Source organism: Stylophora pistillata, chromosome 1 (assembly GCF_964205215.1).
Source record: "Stylophora pistillata chromosome 1, jaStyPist1.2, whole genome shotgun sequence".
NCBI lineage: Eukaryota > Metazoa > Cnidaria > Anthozoa > Scleractinia > Pocilloporidae > Stylophora > Stylophora pistillata.
Genome location: NC_142519.1, coordinates 23,326,797 through 23,338,527, shown reverse-complemented (window position 1 = coordinate 23,338,527; position 11,731 = coordinate 23,326,797). Strand labels below are relative to the sequence as shown.

Here is an 11,731-nt window from a genome sequence, read left to right as displayed (position 1 = left end):
GTCGTCCGCAATGGCTACTTTTCTTTTCGTAAGTGCCCTGAAATGTTCTGTTTTTTACCATGCAATTTCTTTTTTGTTTTCCTTGCATCAGAATCGTTACAGTTTTAGCAGTTTGCTTCGTACACTACCATCAACAGGCCAGCGCTATTGATAAGCCTGTCCTTGTAAGAAAAATTATTTCATTCGACGCGCGTTTATTAACGTTGAGGTCAATACAGCCATGATATGAACTGGTATTTGCATAGCGCGGCGTAACCAGTTACAGGGAAGGTAACCTGATTGGTTGGGTATTCTGCAGTGAAGCCGGCTTTTTTTTTTAATTCAACACCTTGCCTTATGTAACAGAAACTCGATAACGATACACTACATTGACATGTGCGGGATATCTTTCTCCTCGTGTGTCGCCCACTGGACAGAGAGAGAGCCTTGCCCTCTGGGACAGCAAGCAATTAAAACTCTCGCATTCGACCATTGCTTGCAATACATCAAAGACTATTTTAACAAGTCCTAACAGATGTTTAGAAATGTGATAAAATACTTTAAGTGCTTATAAACCTCAATCAAAGCTAAGGTAAAGGAACTAAAATCTTTATTCCAAAATCCATATCAGATTTCCTTACAGCTCTCGTGGTTTGAACCACTTAGAAACGGTTTCCGGGAAAAATAAAATCCAATTTATCAACGAGCGTGGTGTTACTTATGACTTTAGATAGCGTCATTTTAGACGTCCATGTCCCCTAGAAATTAAGGTCATGTTACCATTTCCAAGTTTCCCATTTAATGATATTAGGACAGCTTCGTCCTCTAAAATATAGATTATCGAAAAACTACTTCACGGCGGCGGAAGATGTTGATAAATGGTCTCATTAGGCATCTAAATAAGTCGATCAATAAAATGTAAAGCAATTGTAAGAAAACATCAGCCGTACAAAGAGGGTGGTAGAAATATATACAGTGTTTACCTGTGAATTTCCCTTATCATTTGTGCGCATTTTACAAGCAAAGGAAAAAAAGAAAACAAAGAGAATCCTCTCAAGATTGCAAAAGTGCAAAGATAAACGAGTGTACCACTAGTTAATGCTATGAAATACGGCACCAGTTTTTCTTTTTTTTTTTTTTTTTTTTTTTTTTTCCGAAACGACCGTTCCGGTCAGACTGATGTGATTACGGAATGGCTGAATTTTTTGTGACCAGTAGTATGAAAATTAAGTCAACCACAGTAATGCTTTTTTGCAGTTGATCCCTCATAGGACTTTGTATAAAGTCCTCTTCCCTTTCTTCCCGTGGATGAGGCTTAATGAACGTGAGGTGATACGCCTTCAGTTTCTGCCAGTATCAAAATGAGCAAACTAATCAGCTAGATGTTGGCCAATTGAAAATACTTATGTCTTTGTGCACCGCTGAGGATAAACGCTTTCATTGTCACTGGCTTTTGCTTGAGACACACCTCAGGGTGAAGTTCTTTATCCACTGCCAGATTACGACGGTCTAGTCTTTGACTTGTCATTAGGGTTAAACACTAAACTAAACGTGGAACGTCGCCTCATTGAGGGAAGAGGAGAAGTAGTGCGTAGTACAAACACTTTCTCAAAGACCCTAGCGTCTTGGCCATGCGATTGGTAGCAAATCAAAGCCCTACAAATTTTCGCAAGAATTTTCAAGTCAATAGAGCCGAAGATGATAGGGTTGATGATAGAGTTAGCATACATAAGAATGTTGCTGAAGGTGACAACCTTGGTGAAGAGTTCAGGTTGTTCGGAACCGTTTCCAAAGTCATGCCATAGCCATGTCACATGCGTCGGTAACATGCACACTGCAAACGCCACAACAGCAGCAACAAACACGTGGACGATTTTAAGATTTCGTTGCGTTGGCAGAGAGGCTGAATGCCGGCTGCTGATCGAGACATTTGGCCATTGTTTTAGAGAATTCTTGTCCTTGTACAATGCCCTGACTATAAATGCGTACAGAACGGTCATTAGAAGCAGTGGTACCGCGTAAAGAGAGGTGAATATAGTGAGGGTAAACACTTTGCCACTGTAAGAACGAGGCCATTCTTCTCCGCACTGCGACCCATCCAGCTTCAGTGCGAGCGACAGTGGAAGTACGATCAAGCAAGATGAAAGCCAAAAAACAATAATCGTCATTATTCCAGTTCTTAAGTGAATTCTCGGTTTCAGCGGTGTTACGATCAGTCTGTAACGATCCACGCACATGAATAACAGCGTCATTACTGACACGTAAACTAAAACAGACTGGAGAGGGTAAATAACGTGGCAGAGTGCAGCTCCATACGGAAATTCACCGATAATCTTTTCCCCTGCATCTAACGGAATGCTGACGAGGCACGTCCCTGCATCGGTGGCCGCCAGGTTCAAAATGAGATAATCATTGATTTTTCTCTTTTTAAGGCTAAAAATCGCTTTAAATACCAGAAGATTGCCAATCGTCCCTAGGAACGTAATTAGTATTAAGAGAGTTACTGCTATGACCTGAAACGTCTGCTCTGTGTTGTCGCGTGGTTGCTCTGTAGTGAGATTTACTATGCTGACTGAACCACCCTCATTGTTGTTCATCTTTCACCTGAGCTGAATATCGATAACTTCGCCAGGTTTGACTTCACGGAAAGGAAGCAAGATGCTTCGGTTGCGCTTACCGACTTTCAAGAGGACAAGGTAAACTTTATGAGAACAACGACGCCGTCAAATTATATAATCATCAACACCCAGTTATGAAAGGTTATCCCTGGTAATCTTTAATCCCAATTTTTGCGCTAAATCCTGAAATTCGTAACTTTAATCCTGTGAAACGTACTTCAGACTTGCAACAAAAGACGAAGGCCATGTCTAAATTTGTTTGCTTGTCTGCTCATCATGTTCTTTGTGCAGTTTCTGCGTTGGGCTTCATTTCCTGCAGGTCACATTTAATGGGTCGACCACAAGCGAGTCTTTCATCGAGTTGACTAAGTGATCAAGACCATTACACAATAAACGGCCAAAAACTTTTAATTTGATGAGATTTGTAATGTTTGAAAATCAGATTGATCGCTGTTCTCAGAGTTGGGACAAATCTTGAGAGAGTTCTTCAAACACTACACGCTTTCACTCCCGCAGTATAACTAGGGATGGATTTTTCCTTACAATATCAATCAAGTAGAAAGGTCATGAGAAAAAACAAAATTTTAACAAAGTGATATTTTACGAGTCAATGCCAATTCCTCAGTGTTGACATTACTCGATATTTTAAGGCAGAAAGTCCAGAGAAAGCATACTTCAGGGATACGGAGAGTGAAAAAGTTAGTGAAAGCAAAGTCCCCGAACCAACGCGACGGTTTTAATTTCCTTGTGATAACCTTCTAAGCTATTTAAAATAACATTAATGCGCGTTTGTCACGCTAACTTTTCTTGAAGATACTAAACAAGTGTTCTCCATACTACAATGCATTCCTTGTAAGCATGAGCATGAGATTCCTCAGTCGATGTTTGTTTTTTAATAATAGAAATCGCATTAAGATCGCACCGGGCCTGAATACGTGCACGCTGGCTATCTTTTTATAGCGCGGCACTTATCTCATGTCCAGCGAACAACAAACAAGGTCACGTTAATTTAGGCAATGAGCACGGAATCCCGATGTTAATCACTGAAAGTCCTTAGCATGGAATCCTTTCGGCTGTCGCCGTTAAATAAACATGTGTCATAGGTAAGATATAATGACCGAAAAATGCAAGCAAATGACGTTGCAACTCCTCGCTGATAATGAAGTCTTAAAGATATTAGCAAAGTAATTTGCTCTCATAAGGCAAACATGCTTCTTGTCATACTACTCTGGACGTGCTACTGGCAGCCAGCCATCTCGGTAGAACTATGTGGATGGTAGAATTTAGTGAGAGGTTCAAACCGATGCTTGTTTCCTTGAATTAGTGTTATCAAATTGTCTGCTCTAAAAAAGGAAGTAACGAGTGTCGACATGATGGCTAAACTTAAATAAGGAACGGCGAGACGTGCCGATTTCCCCCCCTTTTTTTAGATTCCTTCGACAAAAATAACCTTCTTGATTAAACAGGATATAAATCGGTTGTCGGGACTTAGCTTACGAAAACTCTTACTGTAAACTGTTTTACACATTCAGGATTCTTAGCCCTAACAAGACAGCAAAACACCAAAAGATTTAGTAAAGGTTTGGAAGCCTCCCCATCGATAAACAAATTCAATTAGCGTTTCCTAGATAAGTCTCCGTGGACAAGAAGGGTCACATGTGTCACCTTTTACGCTTGAGTGCTGTAATGGATCCGCAATTGCCCTAGTTTTGCTCTCCTGCGCTTTGTGATTTGTCCAGAGAACTCGCGCCACCCTGTTGACCAATCAGATACAAAACTCAAATCAATCCAGACTTGATGACTCGCGGGTCCTCCTCCGCTTTGGATGGTATGTTTGTTCTGAATTAGAGTTCTCTTTGAATCATGGTGACAGTTTTCCTTTGTTCTGATTGGCTCTTGTGATTGGTTCTGATGTGATGACACCCAAACGAGATGCAATATAAACACGGAGACTCTACAGGGAAATCTCGTCAGGGATGAAATATGCTACTGCCGATGCATTAACAAGGACACTTGACAAGGAAAATTGTTAAGAGTGTAATGGAATATTTCTACTTCAAAATTTTACCTTTTTCTAATGCACGTCAAAAAAATTGTTCTCACTGATAAGTGCACGTGTCTAGAGAATTGTAAAATTGATTAGTTTATTAACTAAAGATACTTTACACGGGTGCCCTTTGATTTCATGAAATATTGATTTCAAACCACACTTTCCCTTGCTTTATATTTGTCCAGTGCCAATAATCTGTGACATTCAGTGGCGCCGACAGCTTGTGAGCCACTTTTGTGCGTGCCATTACTCACGGTAACAGAAAGACGTTTAGATCTATGACTTTTATGCAGCTGGTGTCTAAACGCTCCACGGAAGTTCTCGTTGAATATAAGATACAAGCATGGGTTGATCGCTGGATAGGTATGTGAGACAACAAAGAAGGTTAATGTTAAGCACGTGCTAAGACAGATGTTCTGGTTGAACGTCAGAAGAAAGTGAGTGACCTGCACTGGAAGCCAACAAAGGGCAAATATGATCACAACGGTGATGAGCATTATGATGACTTTACGATTTTGCTTTTCGACTCGCTGACGAATTTTATCAATATGTTCACCGGGAGCCTTTCTTTTCCACATTCGCAGCACAATCTTTGAATAGAAAACGATCATGACTAATAGAGGAATCAGGTAAAACAAGACAAACCGGACAATCATCTCGTACTTCGTTATTTCATGAGACGCTGAAAGATTGTCCACCCATCTCGGGGCGCATATGACTTGGCCTGATTCATGATAGAGCTTGTACTTGTAAAGTTCACTTGCAAACACCGCCCCGGGAATGACCCATGTTGTAACGATTGCCGCCACTGTGAATTTTAAAGACAAGGGTCTCCTCATTGTGCGTACGACTGCGTGGTAGCGGTCAAAAGTCATGATTGTCAACGTCAGGACAGACGATCCAATGGAAATATAGGCAAGAAATGGCAGACACTTGCAAAGAAAAACACCGAATCCGCCTGGAAACCACCTCACGCTTTCATACAAGTACGCAAGGGATAGGGGGATGGCCGTAATGACGTCAAGGATATCGGAGGCCGCCATGTTAACGATTAGTATATTAAAGTTTGTCTTTAAATCGGGATAGTGGTTGACCAGGAAGATGATCATTGCGTTGCCAAAGAAACCAATTACGAAAATGATGACGTAAGCAATTGTTAAGCCGATTTTGAGTGACCGTGTTGCTGGCTGAAAAGTACATTCATTAGACACGCCAGGAATACTTGAATTCGGCCCTAGAACATGAAATGATAATAACAAGTAAAATTCACATAGTGTTTTATGTGTTGTCAATTAGCAGCATAAAATCTCAGAACATCGATGCATGTATTTCGGTCTTAAGCCGTCCTGTTTTGTTCAACACCGAATATAATCAATTTTACTCTGTTTCCTTAGGTATGTTGCATAGAGTTTTTCTGTAATTGACGATGATGTTCGTAACATCGAAACATGTCTTCGAAATTAAAAAATGTCGTACTCTTCTTGAAGATAACGATTTGCATATTATATCCCACATAAACATTTATGTTTCTACCCCAGTTCCGTGAGTAGCATTGTCGAGTCCAGGCCTATTATTTTTGTCTTACTTCCATGTTAAAGATGGCCGTCCTGTCCTGCATAATTTACTGGTTTAAGCAACTTATCATTACGAGGCTTATAAGTCCATGTTAAATGAAGTTGCTCCCAAGACGTTCTACCCATCCTTTTGTTTTGCCAAACTGCGTTAAAAATGTAGCTGTTATGATATGGAAATCTCCATTATTTTATCCACTTATCTCAAACAACTATCATCCGGCTTTCAAACAATCCTTGAGTGGAGTGACGCATTAAAAGAGACAGTTTGGCGCATGATACAAAGATAAAACTTGTAAACATCAATATTAATTTGAGACTTGACCTGAGGCGACCATCATTTTACAAGATCTCAAAGACAAAGGCTGTAATTCCATTTGCTTTGTTGCTCTTTGTCTCTTATTTAATTTTCATAACATAAATTGATAGTTCTTCTCTTAGCAAATTTCCGAGAAAAATAAGCGGAAGGAAAAGTTGTTCCCCTGTAAAACAAAAGAATTGGGAAACACCATCCATTCGTCCGCAAAATTGACAAGAACCGCATGATTTACAGTCATAGATTTGTTAGAAGAGGTTCCCACTGTCACGAAGATTACTTTTCACTCGTCAGAAAATTTAAGGTAATGAAAATTCCTGCTCATTTTACGTCTGGAAACGACCATTAGGTACAAAACAGACAGTAAGTTGTATTTTCTAGTCAATTTGACAGAAATGTTTTAGATGCAGGCTCCCCTTAGAATGCTGCATGGTGAATTCATTGAGACGATGTCCAGCCTCAAAACTTTTCGTATGCAATGAACACAAATGAACTAAAATCTCTCTGTTTTGTATCATTCTATGAGACTTTGACTTTACATCTCTCGTTTTCTGACTGTTGTTTTCTGATTGCTTGATTATGTTTTAGACATCTGTCCACACACAGTTTTCCTATTGAACTGTAAACTTCTTTTGAACCTTTAAGCTTCAAAGATAAATACTTAAAAATCTTTCATATCTGTATCAAATTTAAAGTGACTTGTTCTCACCTGTGTCATTGGCAAACATTACAGACATCATAAATTCCTCGGCACTTTGAAATCTGCTATGATATCCCTGAAGATATTTCTCTGTCAGAAGACGATGAAAAATACTAATTATTCTATAGTTTAAGTAGGAAATTGAAGATAGATAACAAATGACAGAAAAAAAAAACAAATATATTGATACCAATTGCCTATTTGCAATTGTGACCTCATAAGATTATATTGCAATGATAACAAAAAACTGGAAAACTGCATAAATGCAAAGATACTTCTCAAAGTAACGGCTTTCGATCCTGCAGTAATTAACAAAGAATTAGTGGAAAAGAAACGAACACAATTTAAAGGAAGAGGCAATTTGAATTGCCATTAAAATGTTAAGACGGGTAGTGCCACTTAGTTTGAATTAATTCATTCATTATGTTTTATTTCGAAATTGCTTTATAAAAATTCTAGTTAGTCAAAAGTAGAATCAAACGAACGTGAGAGAAAGCAAGAATTTTTTTTTTTTTTAAAACCGCAAGGCCTTTTATATATTGAGATATTCAGGAGGGATGACTGCAAAATTCCACAGATGTTAGACAAAATCTGTGGTTTGTTTGTTTTAAATTGTTTTGTTTCGATTTTTTTTTTCGCTTATTTTGTACTTGAGAAATTGAAATGGGTTCTCTCTGCAGAAAGCAATGCGGATTCTTATCCCCCGCGCAGGCGACCACTTGTACGATCATTGTTCGATATTGTGCACGAAAATCAATCAACCTACCGGCAGGTCTTCGACCAGAAAATTACATTTTTTTTAGTTAAATTCGAGTCCCGGAAGGAAAAGCTTTTTGGTAACTGAGTAAACAGAAAAATGTCAAATACGAACCTACCTACATACGTAAACTTACAAGATAAATACAGACGCCAAACTGACCATTAAAAGCCTACTTATCTTAACATAAGAATCAAATGCTAACAATTATATTAACTTTGATCAAGAAACAAAAACTGAACGCTTAGTTTACCCGCAATTCAATCAGAAGTCTCGGGAAAATCCTCCTTGGGAATCATCAAACCTTAACATGAGCCCTCCGTTGATCCAGCGAAGGCAGATATTTCAAATACCATGATCTTGCGATTGAAATTGTAGCCTAAAAGGCCACTTTTTTTTTTTTCTTTAATTAGTGTCAGCAACAGAATTCTTTATAAGGCAGAAGATTTGAAGGGCTATATTCACATGAGAGTGCTCTTCAGTGGTTAAGTTAGCTATAACGTACGTTGTTGCAAGAAATATTTGGCACCGAAAAAGCCATGAAATCAAAGGCTTATTAGAGATAATTAAAAGGCCTCAGAGATGGGAGCTTAAAGCTAAGCAGCTTAAAAGGTGCGAGTCAAATTCGTGTTAAATAATGATTATTCTTTTGCGCCGTGTGAAATGTTTTCATTAATGAAAACCTGATCAGTGATACCTGATAATGGTTGTCGAGAAACGTTGGCCAGACAAAATAAAATTCTGGCTGTTTACCTTGAAAATGAAATATTTATTTCTGAAATCGCGTAATTGTTTCTATATTTTTATTCGATTCCAGGTCTTAAAATCCATCTTCAAGTTTAAAACATAGCCTGTTCGATGTTCGAGAGTTTTATTAAATTTCTACAAATTTAAATAAACAAATCCCAGACAATGCATATTTAACTGTGTAAATAATGAAAAAATAAGCAAATGATGAACGGATTATACACTTATTTTATGATGATGTGGAAAAGAGTTATATACAAGCCGCGGGTCCGACTGAAACCATCGTTGATAAACAACGGAATGCAGGACAGTTTGAAGCTTTCTCTCGTTACGCCAGAATACAGTAACTCAGGTTGACTTATCAGTTTATGAAAAAAGGATAATCGTATGGAAAGGCAAGTGGCATTTGACATTTCAAGACCTGTGCGATAGGTTATGTGTTATCACATTTCCGCCATCAATGCCATTAACTCTACATAAGGTTTTTCATGTCCATTTACATGAAATTGAAGATACGAGGAACAGAAGCCATGGTCCGCGATTTAAGAGTTGACTTCACTAAGTTAGGTAAAGAAGCGAGGTTCAATTAGTTGCCTCAAAATTCACCATTTAGACCATTTAGATGGACGTCGATTGTAATACCATTGCATAGTAGACTGAAATATAAACAAAATCGTTCCCTGAGACACTTTGGTTTTTTAGCCTACTTCAGAACAATCAAATCCCAGATAACGAGTTATAGTGTCTTTAATCTTGGAACTCAGAGCCACACTCGGAGCTATTCAAAAAGGAAAGGTACCCAGTATGTGAGTTTTCATCGAGAAAAAGATGTACTTTGATTACAGTTATAGGTATGATTTAACTGAAGTGCTGCTACTCACCAAATGGTGTGTCCTTCTCGAGACTGACTGATTAAGATCAAATATGTGGTTATTGTATTTATCTACTCCTGACTGCCACAGTTTAGCAAGCACGCAGTGCCAAGTCACGCTATGTGGAGATAAAACAGGAAAAAGGTAAGTTATTTCCAGATCTTTTCCATCTCCTCCGGAACGCAGTGACATGTTAATTACACTTGGTGACGCTAATTACACCAGTTAGGTTTGTAAATAACCCAGTATTTTATGTAAGTAAGAGTTTTAAAGCTCTCTGAAAAGTGACTTAGTCGTGTTTGGCTGAGTAAGGAGATGTGTAAAGTGTGCTTCGTCGTAATAAACAAAACATTTCCGGCATATTCCAAAGGTCTATTGACACAAAGTTTCAGAGAACATTTTTCAGGGTGGAATTTCGACGAAGGGGGCTTAAATAGATCTAAATTCTAAATATGTAATAGATAATTCTCAATGCGCCAAAGATCGCAATATACGTAGTTCTGAGTCCATTCAAATTCTTTAGGTCTTAGTTCGACCGTGCGGGCTCTCTGGCCTCATGAGTTCCGAAATTGTACTCATTGTAAAGTGTTGCATTGCTGAGATCCTCGTCCTTGACATTCGCCAAAGCACTTTGATCAGAATTTTTTAAAAATATTTCCGCAGTTCGGGCCCATCCTTGTAAGATATCTCCAAAATTGGCCTAATGCTATCAAATTTTGCTCCTAGGTAATTATAACATCACTTATAATTACCTAAAGAACTGAAAAACATCACCCTATGCTACAAGTATTACATTCCCATTCAACGTCAGTTGAGATAGCAAAGAAGACAGACCCTGTTTAAAAGTTGTAGAGCTGAATAATAATCATTATTTATCATTTTTGAGATCAAATTTATATTTTCTTCTTCTATGTTACTATACTCCGAAAACAATACACAGCTTTGCTGCTCTATCTTTAAAGAGGGAGAGTTTATGTACCTTGCCCTATACTGATGGTGATTGGTTTGCCAGCAGACACCTATTTTCAGGTGATCTCTGAGGAGTGCAATGAAGCCCCTCTTACGTTCCTGTTAGCCGACCGAATAGCGTACCTCTTATAGAGTCATTTAGATATACTAACCTGAGCGATTGAATCATAAAAGCTGTGTGATTTACACTTTCAACACAATACTTTCAACAAAACATGAGGTAATCCAACTCTGAAATTAGAAGTGTTCAGTGGGAGGCATACGTAAAATTTGTTGATGTTAGATTTACGAGAGAATTTTGGGACTAAAATATCTCACCTTCAGAAATTTCAGAAGAAAATAATGTCTAATCGAAGGTCCATCGAGAGGTGTAGGTTAATTGAATTTTTTGACCAATGAGAGAATATGCCTTATCTTGATTTCTTAAACTGACAGATGAAAAAGTGAGAGGTTCAATGATTGCATTCAAGCGATTTTATGAAAATGACTGCAGTTCTTTTTATAGACATAGATGAATATTTCAAGGTCTTCAAAGTTAATTTCAAAACCAGAACAGGCGACACTTGTAAAATGAAGAGGCAAACGAAACAAAAACGAAGACTTAGGTGACGCTGGTAAGATAAAATGAGTGGTCAACGATTTGATTAACCGATGAATGAAAGTGGTGCGTTCGGCTAAATTGATAAAGACACCGCAGAGATCATCCGTGATTCACCTTAATTCGCTCAGTCAATACCATGTGACAGTCTTGCAGACTAATTTTCTAATTATCATCTCTTGATTGAAAATTTCTAAGTTGATTCTCATGTTTCTAGCATGGATATTAGAAACTAGCTAATTTATTGTTTATAGAACTGAAAAAAGTTCTTATTCCTGATCGATCTGTTTTACTAACTCATGACCACTTCTACTGAGTTTACTTCGCTGAACTCAGAACATATGGTTTCCTTGCTTCTCACGATTACACATAAAAAGGGGCTTCGTAAATTACCCAACGTCGATCAGCAGATGTCACGGTATGTTAACAAAAGACTCCTTTACTCGGAGCACCATAAGGAAAATTTTAAAGAAACAGACCACACTTACTGTCGGTTTAACGGTGTAATAAACCACACGTGCAGTCGAGAGAACGCGAGAAACTTCCGTAAATCA

General features: G+C 38.3%; 2 protein-coding genes and 1 pseudogene across 5 annotated transcripts in view; 1 reads left to right on the top strand and 2 right to left on the bottom strand.

The window, feature by feature from the left end:
• Positions 1-572: 572 nt before the first annotated feature.
• Positions 573-2,846, bottom strand: LOC111331376 (neuropeptide FF receptor 2). Its single transcript, XM_022936483.2, has one exon. The coding sequence runs from the start codon at positions 2,574-2,576 to the stop codon at positions 1,479-1,481; it is 1,098 nt and encodes a 365-aa protein (XP_022792218.1). The 5' UTR covers positions 2,577-2,846; the 3' UTR covers positions 573-1,478.
• Positions 2,847-3,311: 465 nt separating this feature from the next.
• Positions 3,312-9,730, bottom strand: LOC111331375 (allatostatin-A receptor). Of its 3 annotated transcripts, none has more exons than XM_022936482.2 (3): positions 9,620-9,730; positions 7,244-7,324; positions 3,312-5,881 (listed from the first exon to the last, which is right to left on the bottom strand). In XM_022936482.2, exons 2-3 carry the CDS (start codon positions 7,272-7,274, stop codon positions 4,797-4,799), a joined length of 1,116 nt encoding a protein of 371 aa, XP_022792217.2. In that variant the 5' UTR covers positions 7,275-7,324; positions 9,620-9,730; the 3' UTR covers positions 3,312-4,796. The 3 variants fall into 3 exon arrangements, with proteins under 3 accessions (XP_022792217.2, XP_022792216.2, XP_088601682.1); XM_022936481.2 differs by lacking the exon at positions 9,620-9,730 and adding an exon at positions 8,245-8,476; XM_088745556.1 differs by lacking the exons at positions 7,244-7,324; positions 9,620-9,730 and adding an exon at positions 6,233-6,441.
• LOC111331377 (melatonin receptor type 1C-like) overlaps positions 9,623-11,731 on the top strand; it is a 6,281-nt pseudogene continuing 4,172 nt past the window's right edge. The window contains exon 1 of the transcript XR_015995518.1: positions 9,623-9,754. The product of XR_015995518.1 is annotated as a melatonin receptor type 1C-like (transcript). The remainder of the gene's footprint in view (positions 9,755-11,731) is intronic.